Source organism: Zea mays, chromosome 3 (assembly GCF_902167145.1).
Source record: "Zea mays cultivar B73 chromosome 3, Zm-B73-REFERENCE-NAM-5.0, whole genome shotgun sequence".
NCBI lineage: Eukaryota > Viridiplantae > Streptophyta > Magnoliopsida > Poales > Poaceae > Zea > Zea mays.
Genome location: NC_050098.1, coordinates 184,651,336 through 184,678,884, shown reverse-complemented (window position 1 = coordinate 184,678,884; position 27,549 = coordinate 184,651,336). Strand labels below are relative to the sequence as shown.

Below are 27,549 nucleotides of genomic sequence, written 5' to 3'. Positions count from 1 at the left end.
CCGACACATATGAAGATTATTTTTAATCGATGTAATGCTATATTTTTTTTTATTTCGCACCTGTTTCTAAATACATCTTTTTATATCTGCTTATTTGTTTACTCTTAATTGCAGCTTGTTGGACAAAGATGTTGGGTGGTAGGCTGAGGACGAGGAGGGGGAGAAGGAGCACCCGCAAGACGGCGGAGGAGGCACAGCAGGACAACGACGTCCAGCAGCAAGTGGAGCAGCTGGCCGCTGTCGATGCGGCGCAGTTGGACGATGACGACACTTACCAGGACGTCTTAGGTTCTGGCGCCTCAGGTTCGAGGAACGTCTATCTGCGAGGTCCCGCGAGTCTCCCTCAGCGTTCCATACTTTAAGACAGGCGGCCGCTGATTCGACCGGATGGGAAGAGGCATGTAACTTTATTTTCTCTATGTTTGTTCATATTATGTGTTAAAATTTATAGTATAAACTAATTTTTTGAGCCATCATGACTAGATACATTCTAGAGTTCAAAATGGTATGTCTAGAGGATGGTATTATACTGTTATATCAACTTGCAGAAAACAATAGGACGAAGATCCAGCGAGGTCGACCACATATATGAATCGGTCTTCTTTTACTTGGTCGCCCTCGGATGACAGGCCAGAAAAATGTCATATGTAAAGTATTAGTATATCCTCTGTGGGTTCGTGGAAAAAGAAGGATATCAAAGAGATATTAGAGGGAAATGGAGATCCTCACGTTATGGGTGGCTTCATCTTGGCGGCTAAATGTGGTGAAAATTGTCTGACACTCCTTGTCATTTTCTCATTGAAAGTAACTGCAAAACTGCATCTCAGACATGAGAAGTGGCTGACAAAATGATCCTGATGGTAATTGTTATTATTTCGCATGTTTAAGATCATTATATATAAAAGGAAAGTAAATAATTTATAATAAAAGCATAGTTGGACAAAACTTGGGAACCATTCGTTAATAACATGAAGACTTTATAGGAAGTAATACTTGCAGATAACATAATCTTATTTCAGCTGTTAATAATAAAGGAAACTCACAAGAGAAGGGAAAGACTGAGATAAAACTTATGCTCTTTTTAGTTGGAACGCATGGGAATTAACAGAAACAAACAGAAGAATCAGGAACGTTACAGCACTATATCAATCAGTTAAACAATTCTGATAAGTAAGAGAATACGGTAATCATTAACATGAAACATCAGAGGCTTTAACTACTAAAGTCAAACAATATGAACAAAAGTAGAAAAAACACATGTTCTCCTGAATTCTGCTTAGTGGATGAATAGTCATGGCCATTGGCAACAACTAGTGTATGCATGACGTCCTAGTTATTCAGCATGAAATTAAACTGATAACGAAGTTTGTATCTGAAGCAAGAATTCTGTACAGAAAGTAATAAGAAAATAACTATAATGTACCTAAAGTAAATTGTAGTAAGATCAGCACAAAAAGGTTGTCGTGCTCTCTTTAACATCAGATTCGATCACAAAAACAGAGATTCTAGTACATCTGAACCTACTGAAATAAAAAAAAAATTAGGTAATGTACAAGGCTACAAGCTATGTTTGACCAGGGCCAGGCCAAGGGGAGTGCAAGCAGTGTGAGGGGACAGGGGCCCCCAATTGCCAGGGGCCCCATGTCTGATGGATTTACCAGCCATCACTTCATCATTAGTTCGTGGGTGCGATCAAACTGTGTGTGCAAACTGCTAGTGACTATCACGCTGTTAGCTTTCGTGATGGAATAGCACTGAACACAGGCAAGCATAAGTCAGGAGTGCAGGAGGGATCAGTAAGCCTGGAGCCAATGACAACTCCTAAGGTGATTTAATCTTCCCTTCAATTTGAATTCTACTATTCTCTATATCATTATATGAACCAATTTTTGGCAGTTGTTATATGAACTATAACTATCCTTCATATGACTAAATCTGGTGTTCCAAGATCAACACATGTGTAAGATATGTATGTAGAATTGATAATTTCTATAATCCTATTTATCAAAGAAAAAGGCCTTATTTTATAAATTGCTACAGGGCCCCAAATGCTGCCAGTTATGGCCTGTTTTTCACAGCTAAAGAAACATAGAAGTATGTTTCATGACAGGTCATAATCAATTTTGATTGAGAGAACATAGAGGGAGGGAGGGAGATTAATAATCGTAGCATCAAGTCACAATAACCTAAATACATCACTATGCTTTCAGACTTTCCAGGTCATATTATGCACTGAGATTTATAATACCAGATCACCCTACTCGGGTCTGAATATGATTGTGCTTTCAGGTTTTAGATCATGGTGGTGATAAAATTATGAATGCTCCGCAAACCATAGTGTAAGCATAATATGAAAATTTGAACTCAAGTAAAAATTACCTGTCATTCAGAAACACAATGCTGAGGCCAGTTGCTACTTGCTAGAGCTGCAAGGATGGCAACTGGCTTTCTAAGAAAGCCCATTCCTGCATATACAAGAGGCAGGAGATACAAAAAAAAAGCAAAATCCAGCCTAAATAACAGAACAACTGTTCTGCCACACATAGGCATTGTTACCTACCAAGAACGAATATTACCAAGATGTAGTAGTTCGTCCGATAGCTGCATACAGGCAAGGTTGGAGAAGACTTGATAAGATACAAATGGAATGGCAAAAATATACTCTACAAATCAGTTCATACTTTAAACTAGACTGGCAAATTCCCAAGCCTCCTCCATGTATCTCATAGTATGGTTAAGAACGCCTTCTAATTGTCCATCAACCTAATTGAAGTATATCACGCACATCCCTCAATTATAAACTGTCAGTGAATTACATACGGAACGAGATCCTCTGACGTGGGAAGAGGCCACTTACGTGTGGGCCCCACGTGCAGTGACCCAACTGCACGGTGCAGTACGTCAGAGGATTCGTGTTCGTACATACTTACTAACAAACCATTTTAGCATGCAGTAAAAGTAAAAAATATGAACATATCTGCATAAACTTCGTATGCTATGTAGTTGAAGTTCCACCTAATTATAAGTATCAAATTAAAATCTCCAGCTAGCCAGCAGCCATACCACACTAATGGTGTACATATTCCACATAGTGCACCGCCTGAAAGCAGATCAACGCCAACAAAAATCGAGCATGAAACAACACTCCATGAGGTACAACCTACAACGTCATGCCATTATCATTGCACAAAAACTAACAGGGGTTTGAAGCTCATCGTCGACCCTGACCTGATAAGCTCATCGTGAGTCCGCGACCTAACAATAAATCACCCAAAATAACAGGAGAAAAATCAATCTACCTCACCATTCTTTAATTGGTGATTGGATAGCTATCAAAGCATACAAGAGTCCGTTTGGATGTAGATATTGTAGATGTTAGAATTGAATTAGATCCAATACCAAATCTTTCTAGTATTGGAAATGAGTTTCAATACAAATCTCTTGTTTGGATGTATCTAGAATTGCAATTCTATCAAATACCTAGAGTCTTGGATCTAAATTGGGAGGGACATTTTTTAGTTAAAGTCCAATCCATGAAATTGAGCTTTAATTTCAGCTCTGAATTCATTAGACAACCAAAGAGCAGAATTCAGAAATCCTTATTCCAATTCCCAATTCCAGTCTTGAATATCTACATACAAACATTGTAAAAGAGGCAAGCTAGAGTGGCGGATCATACTAGTAGAGGTTGCACTTGAGGTGCCTGGTCCATTTCGTGTAGGATCGGGAGTACAACTGAACGAAATACTCGTGGCTCGTTGGCTCGCTTGGTTTGTGGTCAACTCGGCTTGGTTTGGATCGGCTCGTTTGAATTTTTTCACGAGCTGAGGTGACATTCTAGCTCGGTTTGTTAACGAGCTAGATCGGTTTATTAATGAGCCAGCTCACAAGCTAAACGAGTTATCACATTTCAGCAAAACAAAACTATATGCATATCATTTACGTAACAATTGATAAACATTTTATATGTTGTGTGGTATCTATGGCCTATGAGTTAAACTAATTATTGATGAACTATGTGTTGGCGCCGATCTAGGTGCCAATCATTGTGATGAATACCGGCGCCGGTGCTCTCTACGGAAGCACGGACGGTCCGAACCAGCTTGTTACCTTAACAAGACGAGTCAAACCAGCTCGTCGGCTTAAGAAGCCAGCTTGAGCTCGAACGAGCCGAGCCGAGCTGACTCGATATCCATCCCTAATCGGGAGTGGTGAAGCGGGAGAAGAATTCGGAGATGGGGCACGACGGTGTTGACCAGTCCACCTCTCGCAGTGTGTCCATAAGGTCCTCTGCTGTCACAGAACTTCAGTCCATCGTCGCAGCTATCGTCTACGAGCTCATCGTCGATAAGGCCGATTCCAGCAGATTACCTAAAGTTTACTCATATACACTATTTTGCATTGTAGATAGCACCGTTCGTAGAGTGGAGTCTGAATTTCGAAGTGCAAAAGACCCTATCAACCAGAAGACACTGCTTCTAGATGGGTCGATGGAAGGTGAAAGCATTTAGGCCACTGGTTGGTTTTTGTGATTAATGACAACATAATATTATATGTGACTAACATGTGTTTTGCAGTGCAAATGGTAAGCTAGGTCTCATTAACAATCTCTCAGATGAGAACTTGAAGCGACGGTTGAAAAGGCGAATCAAAAGATGAAGGTCTTCATATTCCAAGTGTCGAATGAGTTGTGGACACTTGGTATAGAGTTAGGTCTTCTATTTTTATTTTAACTATACTATAAAGAGGGATTGTGGATGAGTAGTTTTACCAAAAGAATTCTAGTGTAGTGTTGATGCATATTCACACTCATATCTAGTGCTAGGTGTCACTCTATAACACACTCACAAGTTAGAATGAAATCGGGTTAGAAAAACCAAAGAAAAGAAATTGGTGTTGTTGTCCTATGGGCACCGGATTGTCCGGTGTGCACCGGCCTGTTCGGTGCGCCCTCTGACAGTGGGGCCAGCCAGCCCCGGGGGCAGCTCCTTTACCCCCGAGAAACCCGAGAGCGACGAGTTCGCAGAGCCGAATTTTAGCGCGTGCACTGGACTGTCCGGTGCACACTGGACTGTCCGGTGCACACCGGACAGTTACTGTTCACTATGAGTTGTACTTGTTGTCTTACTTTTAGACGGGAATACTTCATGTTGCTTACCCGAGTACTGGACTTTATACCCCTGACAGCACCCAATCTTGACTGGGGCAACTCGGAGTTGGTAGCATAGTGTCACACATAAGCTCTCGGGATGGGCCAGCGTATGGAAGTTTCGTCTGTGCCCTCTGCTTTTGCCGACCCTCGTATCACGTAGCTCGTTCGTAAGGTTTTCCTTTGTTTCACGTATGAGGGTGGTGGTGCTATAGTTGTCCCAGATTCAGACAAGCATGGGGCTTGGTTGGAGAAAAGGGTTGTCCTTGCCTTTGTCATGTTATGCTGACTAGGGCAACAGTGGAGACAAGTATGGGCGATGGTTCGATCGCCATGCATATTCCTCCTCAGACCCATGAGACACAACAGGAATCCAATTAACTCCCGTCGGGACCTGACCAACGAGACTTTCTGTTTGGGAATTAACTAATTCATGTCGACTTACTATAGCCAACAGTTGTTGTCCTGTTCGTCGGCTCTATCGTGGCAAACATACTAATCCTTGTCTATCAGGGGAGGGCCGACAGGAGTTAGCAAGCCTAATCCATGTTGGCCAGGGAGGGCCGACATGAGTTAATGGGGTTAATCCCCATCAGCCAGGGGAGGACCGACGGGAGTTAACAGGGATAATCTCCATCGGTTTGACCATAGCCAATGGGGATTATTTTGTCCCACTACAAACCAAAAACCAAGTAGGCTCAATTTCTCAACATTTTTATGGGTCACATTACCAACACAACCATTCACATAGCACACAAAACTTCACATTACAACCACATAACTAATTTACACCTCACAAACTTCATATCACCAACACATAGCTCACATAATCATTTCAGATCACAACAACTACATAAGTTAAGTGTTTTGTTCACAAAAACATGTACCATTCAAAGTTTAAAACCAAAGACCACCACAATTTGGTTTAAACTACTCATGGACATCGTCCACAAGTTAAGAAATATAGACAAACAAAAGTAGCATACTTAGGGACAACCACGACTTGGATGGTTTGAGCTTTGGCCACTACCGCCACCAGGAGGAGGGTACGCCAAGAGGGACTCAACAAATTTAGTTCTCGTGGATTCATTCTCACTCCCACCCGCTCCAGACATATTGTAAGTGCAATCAACCCTGACTGAGGGTTTTGGTGATTAAATGACAAAACAAACAGAGTTTCTAACAAGTTTGCTCCTAGTATGTATACAGTTATTCTACAGACAGGAGAAGCACAGATCATATATGCATGAAAATGTAAAAGCATAGCGGATTAAAATTCTACATCATATAGCGTGCTTCAAGTGCTTGGGAACAACAACAATTTACTTTTTACAATTCTTGATTCATAGGAATCACCGTTCAACTAAGAGGGATCCACAATAGTTGAGTAAGTATGTGCGATGAGCTCAGTCCAAACCTTTTCAAAACCTCTAAGAAAACATTTTACTAGATCATGAATGCTCTTGGAAAAACCACTTTTACTTCCCACTAAGATTTCCCTAGGGTTCCCTTCAGTTTTATAAAAATCTGTTAGCCAGTTTGAAAAACCGGTTCGACCGGACTCAAAACCGGCTCAACCGGTTTTTGCACTGTTCACTCTGCCACTTTCTGACCCGCCAATATGCCAGTCAGTCCTGTCAGAAAAAGTCGTGAACAGACTGTTGGAAAATCGGTTCAACCGATTTTTGGGCCGGTTCAGCCGGATTTGAGACCGGTCCACTCTCCGGCTCAGTTAGCCAGTGAACCGAGATCCACCCTGGTGGAAACCGGTTTCAGAACTGGTTCAACCGGTTTTCAGTCAGATTTCCCTAACGGCCGCCAGCTATTGGGGGCTCCTTTATATACCCCTCACACTCTCTCTCTTCATTCACTCCTGCCCTCTCCACAAATTCTTGGCTGACCAACTTTCAAACAAGAGCATTCAATCCACCTCTCACACCCAAAATCGCATCTCCTTCAGTTGATTGAAGGACCCTTGGTGTGAGGTGAAGTCGGTCTAACTCGTTGTTGTTTTCATCTCGATTCTCCCTTTCTCTTCATCTCTTGAGCTCATCGCAAACTTGAATCTTTTGCGGATTTGTTACTCTTGGAACCTTGAGTTCCTTGACGGATTGAGGTTTCTTGGGAGTCTCCAAATTTGTGGACGATCCCAAGAAGTTTGTATCACCCGCTCGTTGAGCCAATTTGAGAAGAGATTGTCGTGACCTTGGTGGTCAGCTTGTGGAGGATTAGGGTTGGAAAAGACTCGGCCCTTTGTGGGCTCCTCAACGAGGAGTAGGACACCTTTGTGGTGGTTGCCGAACCTCGGGTTAAATCGTGTGTTTTTGGTGTGCTCTTGGAAAGCGCTTTAAATTGTTGATTAGTTCATACTTGATTATATTGTGTGCAAATCGTGTGAAACCAATTCACATCGATTTGTCACCCATTTGAGTGGATTATCTCTAGGGCAAGTCTTAAGCAAAAATCTCTCATTACTTTGTCACACTTGTTTAACTATTTATCTAATCTAAGTTGAGCAGGTTCAAACTTGTTCAGCTGTTAACAAAATCAGTTGAACCAGTTTGCACCAGTGCAACTTGAATTTAACACTATCTCGAAGTTTTTAGTGAAAAATTTCAGGTGTAGCCTATTCACCCCCCTCTAGGCTACTTTCACATATCCTATGTAAGAATGCAAATATCAGCACGTTAAATACAAATATGAACAAGTTAAGTACTCAAATGTATAAAATAATAATAAGAATATTTCAAGAGTTATAAAATGTACCCTATATCTAGGTACATGACCTAATATTTCCCATTCATCGGCATCAACTCCATTTGGGGTTCGGTTCATTCTACAACGAAGTCGGTGAGGACTTGCAACTTGATTGCCATCTGTAGGGCATAGGAGATCTCGTATCCCATCAACTTGAGGGCCCATATGGCGATCCTCCTACCAGTCTTTGGATTATGGATCACCTCCCTAGGGGGAACATCATTACTACAGTGACGGGGTGCGATTAAAAATAATGCTTGAGCTTTCACTTAGTAATAAGGACATCGTACATGAGGTTTTGTACTGGGGGTAGAAGGTATTTGCGCCTGTTAGAACCTTACTTATGAAGTAGACGGGACGCTAGAGTGGGCACGTACATCTTTTCCCCTGCCTCTCGATGACGATGTAGCATCCCAAAAATTCAAATCCTGAAATTTTCTCAAACTCGCTCTAAATTCAAAATGAATTTTAAATTTCATTTCAAAATGTTTGTTTGTGAGTTGATATCAACAAATAAAATATAGTGGTCTATATTCTCTCCAAAATCCTCCTCAAAATATCCTATAAATATTTCCCCAGTGATCCCCCTCAAATTGTTTCCAGAAATACTGCCCAGATATTTCCCTAGTGATCTCCTTCAAGTTCTTTCCAGAAATACTGCCCAAATATTTCACCGATAATTCTCCAAGTATTTTCTTCCTGAGAAATACCTTCAGAATCATTTTTCAAGTCTCTACAAATATTTTCTTCATAACTTTCCTAATGCTCATACATATATGTATGCCTCCGGTGTCATACGTTGAGCTCTACAAGCTAATTACACTCATATAAGACAAATCCATGCTAATCTCCCACTAATCCTCTCATCCCTCCCCCTAATCCCCCCACCATGGCTATAAATAGAGGGGCAAGGGCCTCCTCTCATCCCACCCCAAGCCATTTCATGGCAACTCTCTTCCCCCCACACACACACCCACTCCATGTTCCACACAAGCACACACTAGCACAAGGATCGTTCGGTCGTTCTTCGATCGTTCGTCCCCCTGATCTTAGTTTGTTCGTTCGTCCGATCGTTCGATCGTTCGTCCGATCGTTCATGGTTCGTTCGTCCGTTCGTCCGATCGTTCGATCGTTCGTCCATTCGTTCGTCCAAATAATCTTTTTCCCGTCGTTATGCTGCTGAAATTCCGATCGTTCGTTCGTTCGATCATTCGATCGTTCATTGTCCGTTCATAGTCCCTATTCATAGTTCTTCCAGATAATCTTTGTCCTGCCGTTATGCTGCCGAAATTCTGATCGTTCGATCGTTCGTCAGTTTGTTCATCCAAATAATCTTTGTTCAGCCGTTATGCTGCCAAAATTCCGATCGTTCGTTCGTTCGATCATTCTATCGTTCATCGTTCGTTCATAGTTCCTATTCATTGTTCATCGTTCGTTCATAGTTCCTATTCATCGTTCATCGTTCGTTCATAGTCCCTATTCATCGTTCGTCCAGATAATCTTTGTCCTGCCGTTATGCTGCCGAAATTCTGATCGTTCGACCATTCGATCGTTCGTTCGTTCGACCATTCGATCGTTCGTTTGATCGATCATTCGATCATTCGTCCGTTCGTTCATAGTTCCTATTCATCGTTCATCGTTCGTTCATCGTCACTATTCATTGTTCATCGTTCGTTCATACGGACTATTCACCATCACTATTCACAATTACTCGGCATTCGGGTCTCACGACGGTGAGATCGCAGAAACCGGACTAGTGGGTAAAGTGTACCCCTCTGCGCAGAGTTCAAACCTATTTGAATAGTCTGTGTCCACTGGAATGGACGAGTCTGGTGTGGTATGACAATTAGTGTTTTGTTTTAAAAAAAGTGCGTTTGAGAAAAGTGGTTTTTTTAAAGGTCCGGCGGTTGAGCCGTGAGCTATGGTGGACAGGAAGTCCAGTAGCTGTTTTTGAAAATGAAAACCAGTGGGAAACTGCTGAAATACCTGGATGGTTTAGTCCAGGGGATTTTGTTCTAATATTGAAAAACTTCTTGCTCCTTTGGGAGAGGATGCGTTTTGAAAAATACAAAATGTTTTACAAAACAACCCTGCATAAAATATTGTTGTTTCTGCAAAATATCCTGAGCTCCACATATTCCATGCATTATATCTGATTTCCCCATTCCACGGGTGAAGGTGGGCTGCTGAGTACGTTTGTACTCACTCTTGCTTATTTGTTGTTTTTCAGAAAAGGAGATCGGGTAAGAGTTACGACTGTTCCCAACCTTGCCTGTGGTTGTTGGACCGCTGATTTGCTTCGCTGCGTATATCGGGCTGCTTCAGCCCCACTCTGATGATATGTCCCGAGTTGTGGACCAACTCTTAAAGTTGTTCGCCACCTTTATAGGTTTGTCTCGTTTAAGCAGATCTGGAACTATCTGATGTATAAATGTGTTTACTAGCCTCCTAGGACTAGTAATTGTATCACATTTGAGTCCCAGAGGATTGGGGCGCTTCAGGTGGTATCAGAGCTGTTAGGTTGGCCACAGGACATAACCCTTAGCCTGATCCAAAAGTTTTTGAGTCCAAGCTATTTTCTAAAAAAAATTCTTGCTCTCACCCCTTCATTTCAAAAATGCTTTCCCCCTTTCCTTCTCTCAGAAGTCAGATGGAGGTATGTCGCCAAACCAGCTTTTGCCATAATGAAGATGGTTTCCCCAAGTTGCTGAGAGCATGCACAGTTCGCCTCGGAATCAGAAGCCAGCCAGAGTATGATGGTCGTGAATTCGTCGAGCATGGCACAAAGAAGTGTGTCGTGACTGTATACATTGGATCCAGTCCGCACCATGTGGAATGGAGTGTCACTGCTGCTGGGCACAGATTCAAAGACACCTGCCAAGTCGTCGCTCGCAAGGCATTGAGGGCCCTATATCAGATCTATGAAGAAGAAGTGGCCGACACCCCGCTCAGATTCTTTCCGCCCTTTCAGAGAAACCGTCCTGTTTGGATGGCCAGGATACGTGCATTGGAAGGGTAGTGTCGGGGACCATAATTAGGGGTACCCCCAAGACTCCTAATCTCAGCTGGTAACCCCCATCAGCACAAAGCTGCAAAGGCCTGATGGGCGCGATTCAGGTCAAGGCTCCGTCCACTCAAGGGACACGATCCCGCCTCGCCCGAGCCCAGCCTCGGGCAAAGGCAGCCGACCTGGAGGATTCACGTCTCGCCCAAGGGTCCCCTCAAGCAACGGACGCACCTTCGGCTCGCCCGAGGCCCAGGCTTCGCGGAGAAGCAACCTTAGCCAGATCACCACGCCAATCGACCGTATCGCAGGAGCATTTAATGTAAGGATCGACTGACACCTTATCCTGACGTGCGCTCCTCAATCGACAGGGTTGAAGTGACCACAGTCACTTCGCCGCTCCACTGACTGACCTGACAGGAAAACAGCGCCGCCTGCCCTGCTCTGACTGCTATTCCACTCGACAGAGTGAGGCTGACAGCAGCTAAGTCCAGCCTTGGGCGCCATAGGGAGCTCCGCCTTGCCCGATCCCAGAGCTCGGGCTCAACCTCGACGCCGGACGACGAACTCCGCCTCGCCCGACCCTAGGGCTCGGACTCAGCCTCGACCTCGGACGACAGACTCCGCCTCGCCCGACCCCAGGGCTCGGACTCAGCCTCGACCTCGGAAGACGGTCTCCGCCTCGCCCGAGCCCCGGGCCCGGACTCAGCCTCGACCTCGGAGGAGCCTCCGCCTCGCCCGACCTCGGGCTCGGACCGACCACGTCACAGGGGGGCCATCATTACCCTACTCCTAGCTAGCTTAGGCTATGGGGAACAAGACCGGCGACCCATCTGGTTCGCCCCGGTAAACAAGTAATGATGACACCCCGCGTGCTCCATGATGACGGTGGCTCTCAGCCCCTTACGGAAGCAAGGAGACGTCAACAAGGATCCGACAGCTCCGACAGCTGTACTTCCACAGGGCTCAAGCGCTCCTCCGATGGCCATGACATCACATGAATAGGGCGCCAAAACCTCTCCGACAGCCACGACGGCATGTACTTAGGGCTCTGGCTCCTCTCTGCTAGACACGTTAGCACATTGCTACACCCCCCATTGTACATCTGGGCCCTCTCCTTACGTCTATAAAAGAAAGGTCCAGGGCTCTCGTACGAGAAGGTTGGCCGCGCGGGAGAACGGGCCGACGCACAAGGCTCTCGCTCTCTCTCTCTCCCACGCGAACGCTTGTAACCCCCTACTGCAAGCGCATCCGCCCTGGGCGCAGGACAACACGAAGGCCGCGGGTTCCCCTTTACTGTATCTCCCCCTTTGTGTTCCGTCTCGCGCCGACCCATCTGGGCTGGGACACGCAGCGACAATTTACTCGTCGGTCCAGGGACCCCCCGGGTCGAAACGTCGACAGTTGGCGTGCCAGGTAGGGGCCTGCTGCGTGTTGACGAACAGCTTCCCGTCAAGCTCCAGATGGGTAGTCTCCAGCAACCTCTCCAACTCGGGACGATGCTTCGTTTTGGGAGTCTTGAGTTCATGTCCCTCGACGGCAGCTACGACATGATACTCCTTCCTCCGCCGCGCGACAACGACAATGGCGGCCGTCAGCCCGCCCGCCGGCAGCGGAATCGACGACGTCTTCCCCACATGACGGAAGAGCAACATCCGAGTCTGTCCCGTCACCTTCCCCGCCGATGGAGGAGGCGGCGGGGCAGGCATGGCCAAGCAGGAGGCGGCACCTCGTCGGCTGTCGAGCGAGTCGACGGCGCCGGCGCCCCAACGGGGGACACGTCGGGCGTTGACCTCGCGTCTGAGACGAAGACGAGCGTCGTTTCCCGGCAACACGCCAACCCCAAGTAGACGGATGACGCCAGCACGCTCGCGAAGGACTTGCTGGGCGTTAGCCTCGTACCTGAGATAACAGTGCAGTCCGTCTCTGACGCGACTTCGTCACCACCCGTCGATTAAGAGGTACCGTCCGTTTCCCATCCCATGCCTTTTAGATTCAGCTGCGACCCACCAAGCGACCCCGCTTCGGTGGACGCTTTCATAAAGGCATATCCAAACCCTCTGGGGTATCATATGCGATCAACCTGGGACCGACTGACGGTCGTCTCGACCTACGGGCCACCGGGTTCCGAGGAAGATGATGAGCCCAACTCTGGTTGGGATTTCTCTAGGCTCGATAACCCCAGTGCCATGCGGGACTTCATGACCGCATGTGACTACTGCCTCTCCGATTGCTCCGATAGCAGCCACAGCCTCGGCGACGAGGACTGTGGCCCAAGTCACGAATGCTTCCACGTCGATCTAGGGGGTCTCGACGAAGGCAACCATCTTGGTATGCCGGAGGACAGTGATCCCCCTAGGCCTGCGCCTCGCGTTGACATCCTTCGGGAGCTAGTTGTGGTCCCAGTCCCTGCGGGGGGTCAGGACACACAGCTCGAGCAAATCCGTGAGGTACAGGCCAGGCTCGACGAGGAAGCAGGACAACTTGTGCAGCTTCGGCAAAATATCGGGCAGGAGTGGGCAGGCCGAGCACCGGCCGGAGAAGCGCGTCATCTGGCCTAGGACGTCCAGCACCGCATCGCCGACGATGCCAGGGCGAGGCTGCTCCTGGCTTCCAGTGGGGTCAGCCAGAACCTGGCTGCAGCAGCGATACTACTCCGAGCGATGCCGGAACCATCCACCACCGAGGGGCGGCGTATCCAGGGAGAGCTCAAGAATCTCCTGGAAGATGTCGCGGTCCGACGGGCCGAGAGCTCCGCCTCCCGAAGGCAGGGGTACCCCCCGGAGCATCGCGCCGCGACTTCTCGATTCATGCGGGAAGCCTCGGTCCACACCAGGCGAACGCGGAACTCAGCGCCTGCGGCCCCGGGTCGCCTTGGCAACGAGCACCACCGTCGTGACCGTCGAGCCCACCTCGATGAGAAGGTGCGCCGAGGCTACCACCCCAGGCGTGGGGGACGCTACGACAGCGGTGAGGATCGGAGCCCCTCACCTAAACCACCCGGTCCGCAAGCTTTCAGCCGGGCCATACGACGGGCGCCGTTCCCGACCCGGTTCCGAACCCCAACTACCATCACCAAGTACTCGGGGGAGTCAAAGCCGGAGCTGTGGCTCGCGGACTACCGACTGGCCTACCAGCTGGGTGGGACGGACAATGACAACCTCATCATCCGCAACCTTCCCCTATTCCTCTCCGACGCCGCCCGAGCCTGGCTGGAGCATCTGCCTCCTGCGTAGATCTCCAACTGGGACGACCTGGTCAAAGCTTTTCACCGGCAACTTCCAGGGCACATACATGCGCCCTAGGAACTCCTGGGATCTCCGAAGCTGCCGCTAGCAGTCGGGAGAATCCCTCCGGGACTACATCCGGCGATTTTCGAAGCAGCGCAACGATCTGCCCAACATCACCGACTCGGATGTCATCGGCGCTTTCCTCGCCGGCACCACTTACCGCGACATGGTGAGCAAGCTGGGTCGCAAGACTCCCACCAGGGCGAGCGAGCTGATGGACATCGCCACCAAAATCGCCTCTGGTCAGGAGGCGGTCGAGGCCATCTTCCGGAAAGACAAGCAGCCTCAGGGGCGCCAGCCGGAAGACGTCCCCGAGGCGTCCGCTCAGCGCGGCGCGAGGAAGAAGGGCAAGAAGAAGTCGCAAGCGAAACGCGACGCCGCCGACGCAGACCTTGTCGCCGCCGCCGAGTACAGGAACCCTCGGAAGCCTCCCGGAGGCGCCAACCTGTTCGACAAGATGCTCAAGGAGTCGTGCCCCTATCATCAGGGTCCCGTCAAGCACACCCTTGAGGAATGCGTCATGCTTCGGCGCTACTTCCACAAGGCCGGGCCACCGGCGGAAGGTGGCAGAGCCCACAACAACGACAAGAAGGAGGATCACAAGGCAGAGGAGTTCCCCGAGGTCCACGACTGCTTCATGATCTACGGTGGGCATGTGGTGAACGCCTTGGCTCGGCACCGCAAGCAAGAGCGCCGGGAGGTCTGCTCGATAAAAGTGGCGGCACCAGTCTACCTAGACTGGTCCGACAAGCCCATCACCTTCTGAAAGGGAATTAGGCTTACACCTAGTTCCTAATTGATTTTGGTGGTTGAATTGCCCAACACAAATAATTGGACTAACTAGTTTGCTCTACTGTATAAGTTATACAGGTGCCAAAGGTTCACACTTAGCCAATAAAAAGATCAAGAATTGGGTTCAACAAAGAGAGCAAGGGATAACCGAAGGCAGTTGTTGGGGGCCTTTGGCTTCCGAAGGTCCTCAAAAACATGATTTGACAATGTTTTCCAAGTGAAATATGTGAACAGGTATCTTCGGAATCGAGTTATAGGTATACAAGAGCATGGCCAGGACGAAGCTTGAGTGGAACGGAAGGCGATTATGACGAAGGATAAGATGATCACGAAGCTATGCGCAGAAGAGCTTCGGCATGACAGCAGAAAAGGGGAACCGACTTAAAGATGAAAAGCCAAATTAAACCTCGAAGAATTACCATAGATTTATTGATAAATGTAAAGGGCATTAATGTAATTCTACACGGGCTGCGCCCCGTGCCTATAAATAGATGAACAGTACTCCCGTACTGTTCACGCTGACTTGGCATTCGCTTTTCGCATCACGCTTGTACCTTTATTTTCCGTCAATCCGAAGGTACTTTTATAATTTGTTATTCTGAATATGATAATGAAAATAAAAATAAATTGATAATAATATTTATGTTATTCTTTGTATTCCGTATATGAATTCTTCCTTATCATCTATCGAGCTTATGAAGGTTTCTTCCTTCATAACCTTCGTCCGGAATTCATTATATCCGGAGGGATATAATGTCTTGAAGGACGAAGGACTTTTATATTTAACACCTTTTATGTTGTCATGTTCTTAACTCTTAGCATTTGAGAACAAGTCCCCAACATTGGCGCCCACCTCCGGTGAACTCACTTCCATTTTTTGAGTTTTGAACACCTTCGGCAAGCATCACCTTCGTCATGCCGCCGAAGAAAGCTCCAGCAAAAGGGGCTGCCACTCTGCAGCCGCTGGACCCCAATCAGGATGTCCTTTCTCTTAGGGAGGCCCGAAGCCAGAAGAGGAAGGCCACCAGTCCAACGCCTCCGGAGGACGACTTGGATCAAGAAATCCAAAACTTGGAGATGCTCCATCAACAGGTCCAACGGAAGAAGGAAAAGATGGCTCATCTAGCTGACCTGCAAAGGCAGATAGACGAAGCCTCTGAAGAAGTTCGTCATCTTGCTCAAGATGACCAGAACCGAAGGCCTCCGCACAGAGAGCTTCATCAGGAGGGCTTCTACAACGAGGACGACTGGTATGAAGATTTCCATCATGGAAATTTTGCTTTTGATGATACTTCTCCTCTGTCAACAGAACTGCAGGCTACACCTTGGCCCCAGTCTTACAAGCCACCCCAGCTCCCCATGTACGATGGTCATTCAGACCCGAAGCATTTCTTGATGAGTTATGAAGCAACCATATCTTCGTATGGTGGCAATAATGCAGTCATGGCAAAGTCTTTCGTCATGACTGTCAAGAGTGTTGCACAAACCTGGTATTCCTCTCTTCGGCCAGGAACAATCACCTCATGGAAAAAGCTGAAGGATATGCTGATAACCAGCTTCCAAGGGTTTCAAACGAAGCCGGTCACTGCTCAAGCTTTATTTCAGTGCACCCAGGACCACGAAGAATACCTTCAGGCATATGTCCGAAGGTTCCTGCGTCTGAGGGCTCAGGCACCAACAGTGCCCATTGAAATTGTCATTGAGGCCATAATTAAGGGGCTTCAGCCGGGATCTACAGCCCAATATTTTACCAGGAAGCCTCCTCAAACTTTGGAGAAGCTGCTCCAGAAGATGGACGAGTATATTCGAGCTGACAATGACTTCCGCCAAAGAAGGGAGGAAGCATACAGGTTCTCTGAAATGACCAGGGGCTTCGGAGGAAGATTCCATCCGAGGCACGTCAGGTCAATTCACAACTCTACTCAGAGTGATGATAGAGGGAGTCAACAGCAAAGGCCATAGTACTCCTCGCAAGCTTCGGGGCAGCAGCAAAGCTCTTTCCGGCCACCAACTCCAAGGGGCAGAGGCGCCAGGGGCTTTGGGGAAGATTTGGGGATCAGCCAAGGAAAGTTTATTGTCTATTCTGTGGTGAGGACAAGGGCCATACCACCAGGATGTGCCACGTCACCATCCAGAAGCAAAAGGAGATAGCATAAGCTGCAGCACAACAGAGTCAGCCGAAGCAAGTCATGCATACTGCTTCGTACCATTCGCCTTACATTCCAGAATATGTAGGCAACCACCCTGCAGCTTCCGTTGCTTCGGCAAGCCAACCTCAAGCATCTTGGCAACAGCCTCCACCTCCACCAACAACACAACGAGGCCAGCAGCCAGAAGGGAGTCAGCACACTCACCTTCAGCAGGACTTCAGAGAAGAGTCCGAAGCTCGCACAGTCAATAGCACTGTGCCAGAGTCGAAGCATATTTACTGACAAATATCCTACCCCAACAGTAGCTTTTCGCATTCAGTATTATTTTCTTCTTAATAAGGAACAATTATGGGAGGTTTAAGTCCTTTTTGTCGTTTTTAATTTCTTGTAACAATGTCGCTTTTTACCATAATGAAAGAATATATCATCTCCATAGGCTTAAGTTGCTGAAGCTTAAGAGTTTATGGTGGCAAGGAGGACCTTCGAGTTATCAAAAATTTATTCTAAAGGAACACAGTGTAAATTCTTCAACGCAGCAAAAAGTCGTTCCTAAGGGAGCGCAGTGTAAGTTTTCTGCTCAAAAGTCGTTCCGAAGAGAATGCAGAGCTTACAGCGAAAAATAAACGCTGATTCCGCTGAAGTAAAAGGCGAAGAAGCTCCTAAGGGAGGCTTACAGCGAAAAATAAGCGCTGATTCCGCTGAAGTAAAAGGCGAAGAAGCTCCTAAGGGAGGCTTACAACGAAAAATAAGCGCTGATTCCGCTGAAAGTAAAAGGCGAAGAAACTCCTAAGGGAGGCTTACAGCGAAAAATAAACGCTGATTCCGCTGAAGTAAAAGGCGAAGAAGCTCCTAAGGGAGGCTTACAGTGAAAAATAAATGTCAACCTTCGGCAAATATCATTTTGCATAACATCACATCATTACATCATTTGCATAGCATAACATCATACATCATATTGCATCAACAGCGCAAGAAGGGGGTCTTGATATTGATATTCGAAGATTGTTTTGAAAGAAATAGTGACAAGGCACAAAAAATAGCTATTGAAGAGTTATACCTTCGTCAAACTCTGAAATGGAAAGATCTATTGATTATTGATTTTACGAGGATCGGTTACTGATTTTATGAGAACACAAATATTATTTACGAAGCATGAAAAAAAGGGAAGGTGTTTTTTCGCCGAAGGCTCAAAAATGGTATGTATATGATGTTTCATGCATCGTAAAGAATAGAACAGCTAATATATTACATTCAAAGGTACAAAATATTACATACAACAAATGTTACATTCTAAATGGTCTTTACAATAACAGCTAATCTTCCCTTAGAACTATCTCTGCAGCTTCGTTTAGTAGTTGATCAACAACTTTATCCATGATGGCTTCGGCCATTTTCCTAATTTCGTCGTCCCCCTTCGCGTGGGGGTCCGCAGATGGCTCGGTAGGTTCTGAGGGAGGAGAAGATACAGATATATTACTATTACAAACCGTGAATATTACAAACCGTGAACAAGTTCGAAATCAAAAAATTACAACAAAGAGTCAAAAACCACTAGTCAATACCTATTTGCCCTTCGGGCTCTGCGCTTCTCTCAGCGGCCTCTGCTACTTTTCCAGCATCATGAATGCCTTTTTTGCTTTTTCGAATAATTTCTTGGGCCATTCCCTGGCCACTATTGTCCCAGATGTCGATGAAAAATTTTCCACCGACCAGGCTTGCTTCGGTCGAGGGGTCTTTTATATCTTCGGAGGATAAGGCGGTTTCGGATTGTGCCAAAGATTTCACATGCTCACAGCCTTTCCTCTCCAAAATAGTAGCAATCCCCCTGGCACCCGAAAAGGCACATATGTCCCCGCGGCTATTCAAGATTTCTTCAAAGGCTTCAGCTTCGTGGCTGATCCATTCAATTGGGCCTTCGGGGTCACCCCTTGTGAAGTTTTCCTCGCTCGAGAATGCGCCAACGCTGGCGAAGCTGGTTTTTATTTTCTTAGCGCATTCTATAGATTTGTTATAGCACCTTTTCTTGGATGCACGAAGCTCTTCAACGTTTCTTTCTAAATGATTTGCCCACTGATCACTAAGTTCTCGTTTCGTCTCTTCAAGTATGCGTTCTTCTTTAGCTCTGGCTAGCTGTTTCCGAAGATCCTCAATTTCGCGCTTCTGAGCCTCAGCTTGAGCTTTAGAAGTAGCTTCGTCTTCCTTTATTTTATCCACCAATGTAAGCAGAATTTTATCTTTTTCCAAAGCTTCGTTCCTCAACTTAATAACCTCTGTTCGTAGGTTGTTGAAAGCAGTATTATAGCTCTCGTCTTCGGCATTCTTTTGCGCTCTCAAAGCGTTGCTAAGTATTAAACCCTATATGAAAAGAATTAGTATAAGAATAAAAGAATAATTCAAAATTTATAAACTTCCAAATATACAATTTTCATACCTTCAGACTATTATATGCGAGGCTATCTGCAAGATCGTCCTTCGTCATAGCGCAGAGGCCAGCTTCAAGCTTCGGGAACCCCATACTTCTAGCCATCTCCCGGCAGACAGATAATTCTTTGTTGTCTGGGAGACAGTATAAGAAGTCATCTTCGTCTGTGCTATTGAATATTAAGGCCCCCTTTGGATACTTCAGTTCTCGGGCATAGTGATTAGCTTCAAAAATCTCTTCTTCAGATAATCTTTTTCCCGAAGCATGTCATACAATATAATCAAGTACTTCGGAAGATGCTTCGGGGGCAGCAGTGCCAGTTTCTTCAGCCAAAATTTGTTCTGTTGTTTCTATTTCTTCGGCTTCCAAGGATTTCACCTTGGCGGGCTCTGAAGGCCCAACTTCAGTCTCTGCCTGGTTCTTAGAAGTTTTGTCACCAAAGGTTTCAATTTGCACTTCGGAAGTTTCATCAATTCTCTTCGGAGTAGTGCTTGAAGATTTTATTGTTTCCAAAACATCTAGGACATTAACCATCCGTTTTCTCTTAGGGGTCATTGCTGGACCCTTTTGGCTTTGTGGTGCTTCAATTTTTGCTGAAGGACTCAGAATTTCACATGTCTTTGTTTCTTCAGCCCTCGGTTCTTCTATTTTTTCCGTCGCTGGCACTTCGGCCAGCCCTTCAATATTTAACAAGGGAGTTGGCTCTTTAGCTTCGGTGGCCGAAGAGGTCTCACCGACAAACTCCGGCACTGTGGCCGGTTCAATATAACGTGGCCGGTGTGTGAGAAGCTTTACCCTTTTCCTCTTCGGCGCCGGCTCGCTAGGAGCGGCTGAAGCAGTTTCCTTCGCAGAAGATGTATTCTTTCTTTTTTGACCCCGCGTTGGATAACGGTAGTCGGGGTAGACAAACCCAATTGCATCAAATACTCGGTTGAGTCTCTTCTTCTTTCGGCCTCCGAAGGCCGCTGATAGTGCAGTGTCTTCGGCCTTCGAGTATAATCCAAGCAATTCATCACTTATGGCCTCAATACTTTTTAGCCAGTCGTCATCTGGCTCGACGAATTTATCTCCATATTGGAATGTGTATTTTAGCCTAACTAATCCACCTTCGTCAGTTTCTCTAACGGTCTCCTTCGGCATTTCCCACTTTTCTACAAGTGGCCATATTCTGAAGGCAATGTGTTCTTGGACCAAATCCCTTGTCCCAATAAAAGAGCAAACCACGCCGAAGGCTCTCTGGCATTCTTCGGCTGCTTCATTCATTTCCACCTTCGGCCTCCGAAGGCCGAAGCGTTGCCAGATAGGGCGCATAATGATATCTTTAATATTTTCTTGTGTTTTCAAGTCATTCTTCACATAAAACCATTCCGTCATCCAGTCACCGGGCCACCTCTTTCGAAAGGTTGGCACGTGACAGCTTGACCCAGACCGGGCGCCGAAGCTGTAGCAGCCAAAATTGTTGTGATACTGCTCTTTACCCCAGGGTTTTGTCTCATACAATAGCTCATGTATGTTGCAGAAACTTTTTGCATTTGGTTTTAAACCTTGGCTCCTCACGGCCCAGACGAAGATGCCCATTCTTATGATTGCTTCGGGAGTAAGTTGATGAAAGTAGATTTCAAATATCTTCAGCACTTCCACAACAAAATTGCTCAAGGGAAACCGCAGTCCAGCCTTTAAGAAGCTTCGAAAGATTACGACTTTGTTCTCTTCGGGAGTAGGCACAGTCTTCTCCCCGTCATCTGCCCTCACAATAGACATGTCTCGAAAATACCTTCCCCTCATGGTATTAAGATGACTCTGTTTAATGCTCGATTTTCCGAAGACTGTGTGACTTGGTCGCCACGGTCGATCTTCGGAGTCTTCACCCCCACTTTCTACATCATAGCTATCACTGTCACCAGTGTCTTCAGATAAGCCCTCCAAGGTCTCCCTAGTGATCTTCTCTGTATTGGTCTTTGCTATTGACTGAAGAAAGCCGAGATGCATCTCCTCAGAAAGGCTCAGCTTCGATTCAACAACAGCTTTCTTATCTTCAGACATCTTCGCAAACGCTGAGAAAGTACTCTCGAAACCGAAGCTTAAAAGTTTAAAAAGCCAAGCAAGTGTTGTTGTGCACAGGCTAAAAGTCGGGTGAGCAAGAGCAGATGGCAAGAAAGCGTGCCAAATATACTCGTGGTGAGCTCTTATTTATACACCTAGTGCGTTGAAAACTGGAGGGTCCCGCTTGTCAAAGACTGTTGCTATTCTAGCAAAGGGAAGGTGTTTTTCGGACCTTTGGCTTAAAGCCTTCGTCCATGTCGCAATATGAATTTATCATTCCAGCAAATTAATATTGCGAGGGGCTACTGTTGGGGGCCTTCGGCTTCCGAAGGTCCTCAAAAACATGATTTGACAATGTTTTCCAAGTGAAATATGTGAACATGTATCTTCGGAATCGGGTTATAGGTATACAAGAGCATGGTCAGGATGAAGCTTGAGTGGAACAGAAGGCGATTATGACGAAGGATAAGATGATCACGAAGCTATGCGCAGAAAAGCTTCGGCATGACAGCAGAAAAGGGGAACCGACTTAAAGATGAAAAGCCAAATTAAACCTCGAAGAATTACCATAGAGTTATTGATAAATGTAAAGGGCATTAATGTAATTCTACACGGGCTGCGCCCCGTGCCTATAAATAGATGAACAGTACTCCCGTACTGTTCACGCTGACTTGGCATTCGCTTTTCGCATCACGCTTGTACCTTTATTTTCCGTCAATCCGAAGGTACTTTTATAATTTGTTATTCTGAATATGATAATGAAAATAAAAATAAATTGATAATAATATCTATGTTATTCTTTGTATTCCGTATATGAATTCTTCCTTATCATCTATCGAGCTTATGAAGGTTTCTTCCTTCATAACCTTCGTCCGGAATTCATTATATCCGAAGGGATGTAATGTCTTGAAGGATGAAGGACTTTTATATTTAACACCTTTTATGTTGTCTTGTTCTTAACTCTTAGCATTTGAGAACAAGTCCCCAACAGCAGCCCTGGTCTGGCGCACCGGACTGTCCGGTGCACCAGGGGACTTCAAACCAAACTCTTCACCTTCGAGAAAACTCAGAGCCGCTCCGCTATAATTCACCGGACTGTCCGGTGTACACCAGACAGTGTCCGGTGCTCCAGGAATGAAGAGACTCTGAACTCGCCAGCTTCGGGAATTCGCTCCGCTATAATTCACCGGACATGTCCGGTGCACACCGAACATGTCCGGTGCACACCGAACTGTCTGGTGAGCCAGCGGAGCAACGGCTACTTCGCGCCAACGGCCACCTGCAGAAGCATTAAATGCGCGCCAGAGCGCACAGAAGTCAGGCACGCGTGAAGTGGCGCACCGGACACTCTACAGTACATGTCCGGTGTGCCACCGAACATCTAGGCGGTCCCAGCAGTCAGAGCTCCAACGGCCTGGTGACGTGGCTGGCGCACCGGACTGTCCGGTGCACCATGCGACAAACAGCCTCCACCAAACGGCTGGTTTGGTGGTTGGGGTTATAAATACCCCCAACCACCCCACATTCAAGTCATCCAAGTTTTCCACCTTCCAACTACTTACAAGAGCTAGGCATTCAATACAAGACACACTCAAGTGATCAAATCCTCTCCCAATTCCACAAAAGCTTTAGTAATAAGTGAGAGTGATTTGTTGTGTTCTTTTGAGCTCTTGCGCTTGGATTGCTTTCTTCTTTCTCATTCTTTCTTGAGGACAATACTCACTTGTAACCGAGGCAAGAGACACCAATTGTGTGGTGGTCCTTGCGGGGAAGTTTTGTTCCCGGTTGATTTGAGAAGAGAAAGCTCACTCGGTCCAAGGGATCGTTTGAGAGAGGGAAGGGGTTGAAAAAGACCCGGCCTTTGTGGCCTCCTCAACGGGGAGTAGGTTTGTGAGAACCGAACCTCGGTAAAACAAATCCGTGTGTCACACTCTTTATTCGCTTGCGATTTGTTTTGCACCCTCTCTCGCGGACTCGATTATATTTCTAACGCTAACCCGGCTTGTAGTTGTGATTAACTTTGTAAATTTCAGTTTCGCCCTATTCACCCCCCCCCCCTCTAGGCGACTTTCAATTGGTATCGGAGCCTGGTGCTTCATTAGAGCCTAACCGCTCGAAGTGATGTCGGGAGAACACGCCAAGAAGGAGATGGAGACCGGCGACAAGCCCACTACAAGCCACGGGAAAGCTTCATCGGAAGAGTCCCGCAACAAGGGGAAGGGGAAGGAGAAGAAAGCTTCTTCCCACAAGTCATATCGGAGTGGCGACAAGAAAAAGAAGATGAGGAAGGTGGTCTACTACGAGACCGATACTTCATCACCTTCCACGTCCGGCTCCGACGCGCCCTCCATAACTTCTAAGCGCCATGAGCGCAAGAAGTTTAGTAAGATTCCCTTACACTACCCTCGCACTTCTAGACATACTCCATTACTTTCCGTTCCATTAGGCAAACCGCCAACCTTTGACGGTGAAGATTATGCTAGGTGGAGTGATTTAATGAAATTTCATCTAACCTCACTCCACAAAAGTATATGGAATGTTGTTGAGTTTGGAGCACAGGTACCATCCGTAGGGGATGAGGATTATGATGAGGACGAGGTGGCCCAAATCGAGCACTTCAACTCCCAAGCCACAACCATACTCCTCGCCTCTCTAAGTAGGGAGGAGTACAACAAGGTACAAGGATTAAAGAGCGCCAAGGAAGTTTGGGACGTGCTCAAGACCGCGCACGAGGGTGATGAACTTACCAAGATCACCAAGCGGGAAACGATCGAGGGGGAGCTCGGTCGCTTCCGTCTTCGCCAAGGGGAGGAGCCTCAAGACATGTACAACCGGCTCAAAACCTTGGTGAATCAAGTGCGCAACCTCAGGAGCAAGAAATGGGATGACCACGAGGTGGTTAAGGTTATTCTAAGATCACTTATTTTCCTTAACCCTACTCAAGATCAATTAATTCGTGGTAATCCTAGATACACACTAGTGACTCCCGAGGAAGTAATCGGGAATTTTGTGAGCTTTGAGTTTATGATCAAGGGCTCACGGAAGATCAACGAGCTTGACGGTCCCTCCACGTCCGAAGCACAACCGGTCGCATTTAAGGCGACGGAGGAGAAGAAGGAGGAGTCTACACCAAGTAGAACACCCATCGACGCCTCCAAGCTCGACAACGAGGAAATGGCGCTTGTCATCAAAAGCTTTCAACAAATTCTCAAGCAAAGGAGGGGGAAAGACTACAAGCCCCGCTCCAAGAAGGTTTGCTACAAGTGTGGTAAGCCCGGTCATTTTATAGCAAAATGTCCTATTTCTAGTGACAGTGACAGGGGCGACGACAAGAAGGGGAGAAGAAAGGAGAAGAAAAAGGTACTACAAGAAGAAGGGCGGCGATGCCCATGTTTGTCGCGAGTGGGACTCCGACGAAAGCTCTAGCGACTCCTCCTCCGACGAGGACGCTGCCAACATCGCCGTCACCAAGGGACTTCTTTTCCCCAACGTCGGCCACAAGTGCCTCATGGCAAAGGACGACAAAAAGAAAAAGGTTAAATCTAAATCCTCCACTAGATATGAATCCTCTAGCGATGATAATGATAGTGATGATGAAGATAATTTGCGTACTCTTTTTGCTAACTTAAACATGCAACAAAAAGAGAAATTAAATGAATTAATTAGTGCCATCCATGAGAAGGATGATCTCTTGGACTCCTAAGAGGACTTTCTAATCAAGGAAAACAAAAAACATGTTAAAGTTAAAAATGCTTATGCTCTAGAAGTTGAAAAATGTAAAAAATTATCTAGTGAGCTAAGCACTTGCCATGAGACTATAGACAACCTTAGAAATGAGAATGCTAATTTGTTAGCTAAGGTTGATTCTATTGCTTGTAATGTTTCAATTCCCAATCCTAGAAATGATAATGATAATTTGCTTGCTAAGATTGAAGAATTGAACATTTCTCTTGCTAGCCTTAGAGATGAAAATAAAAAATTGCTTGCTAAGGCTAAAGATTTTGATGTTTGCAATGCTACTATTTCTGACCTTAGAAGTAGAAATGATATATTACATGCTAAGGTTGTAGAATTAAAATCTTGCAAACCCTCTACATCTACCGTTGAACATAATTCTATTTGCACTAGATGTAGAGATGTTGATATTAATGCTATACATGATCACATGGCTCTAATTAAACAACAAAATGATCATATAACAAAATTAGATGCTAAAATTGCCGAGCATGAACTTGAAAATGAAAAATTTAAATTTGCTCGTAGTATGCTTTATAGTGGGAGACGCCCTGGCATTAAGGATGGCATTGGCTTTCAACAGGGAGGCAATGTCAAACTTAATGCCCCTCCTAAGAAATTGTCCAACTTTGTTAAGGGCAAGGCTCCCATGCCTCAAGATAACGAGGGTTACATTTTGTACCCTGTCGGTTATCCTGAGAGCAAAATTAGGAGAATTCACTCTAGGAAATCTCACTCTGGCCCTAACCATGCATTCATGTATAAGGGTGAGACATCTAGTTCTAGGCAACCAACCCATGCTAAGTTGCCTAAGAAGAAAACTCCTAGTGCATCAAATGATCATGACATTTCTTTTAAAACTTTTGATGCATCATATGTCTTAACTAACAAATCCGGCAAGGTAGTTGCCAAATATGTTGGGGGCAAGCACAAGGGATCAAAGACTTGTGTTTGGGTACCCAAAGTTCTTGTATCTAATGCCAAAGGACCCAAAACCATTTGGGTACCTAAAGTCAAGAACTAAACATGTTTTGTAGGTTTATGCATCCGGGGGCTCAAGTTGGATAATCGACAGCGGGTGCACAAACCACATGACAGGGGAGAAGAAAATGTTCTCCTCCTATGAGAAAAACCAAGATCCCCAACGAGCTATCACATTTGGGGATGGAAATCAAGGTTTGGTCAAAGGATTGGGTAAAATTGCTATATCACCTGACCATTCCATTTCAAATGTTTTTCTTGTAGATTCTTTAGATTACAATTTGCTTTTTGTATCTCAATTATGTCAAATGGGCTACAACTGTCTATTTACTGATGTAGGTGTCATTGTCTTTAGAAGAAGTGATGATTCAATAGCATTTAAGGGAGTGTTAGAGGGTCAGCTATACTTGGTAGATTTTGATAGAGCTGAACTCGACACTTGCTTAGTTGCTAAGACTAACATGGGTTGGCTATGGCACCGCCGACTAGCCCATGTTGGGATGAAGAATCTTCACAAGCTTCTAAAGGGAGAGCACATTTTAGGATTAACAAATGTTCATTTTGAGAAAGACAGGATTTGTAGTGCATGCCAAGCAGGGAAGCAAGTTGGTGCTCACCATCCACACAAGAACATCATGACGACCGACAGGCCACTGGAGCTCCTACACATGGATCTATTCGGCCCGATCGCTTACATAAGCATCGACGGGAGTAAGTACTGTCTAGTTATTGTGGATGATTATTCTCGCTTCACTTGGATGTTCTTTTTGCAGGAAAAATCTCATACCCAAGAAACCTTAAAGGGATTCTTGAGACGGGCTCAAAACTAGTTCGGCTTAAGGATCAAGAAAATAAGAAGCGACAACGGGACAGAGTTCAAGATCTTTCAAATTGAAGGCTTCCTTGAGGAGGAGGGCATCAAGCATGAGTTCTCTTCTCCCTACACGCCACAACAAAATGGTGTAGTGGAGAGGAAGAATAGAACTCTATTGGACATGGCAAGAACCATGCTTGATGAGTACAAGACTTTGGATCGGTTTTGGGCCGAGGCGGTCAACACTGCTTGCTACGCCATCAACCGATTGTATCTTCACCGAATCCTCAAGAAGACATCATATGAACTCCTTACCGGTAAAAAGCACAATATTTCATATTTTAGAGTCTTTGGTAGCAAATGCTTTATACTTGTTAAAAGGGGTAGAAAATCTAAATTTGCTCCTAAGACT

At 46.0% G+C, this 27,549-nt stretch overlaps 1 protein-coding gene across 1 annotated transcript; it reads right to left on the bottom strand.

Moving 5' to 3' along the window:
• Positions 1-537: 537 nt before the first annotated feature.
• LOC103651010 (PRA1 family protein A1) lies at positions 538-4,315 on the bottom strand. Its single transcript, XM_020550977.1, is given in 7 exon segments — positions 538-631; positions 730-816; positions 2,380-2,420; positions 2,422-2,465; positions 2,561-2,601; positions 3,680-3,728; positions 4,207-4,315. Coding segments are annotated over 7 exon segments (465 nt in total).
• Between the last annotated feature and the right edge of the window lie 23,234 nt (positions 4,316-27,549).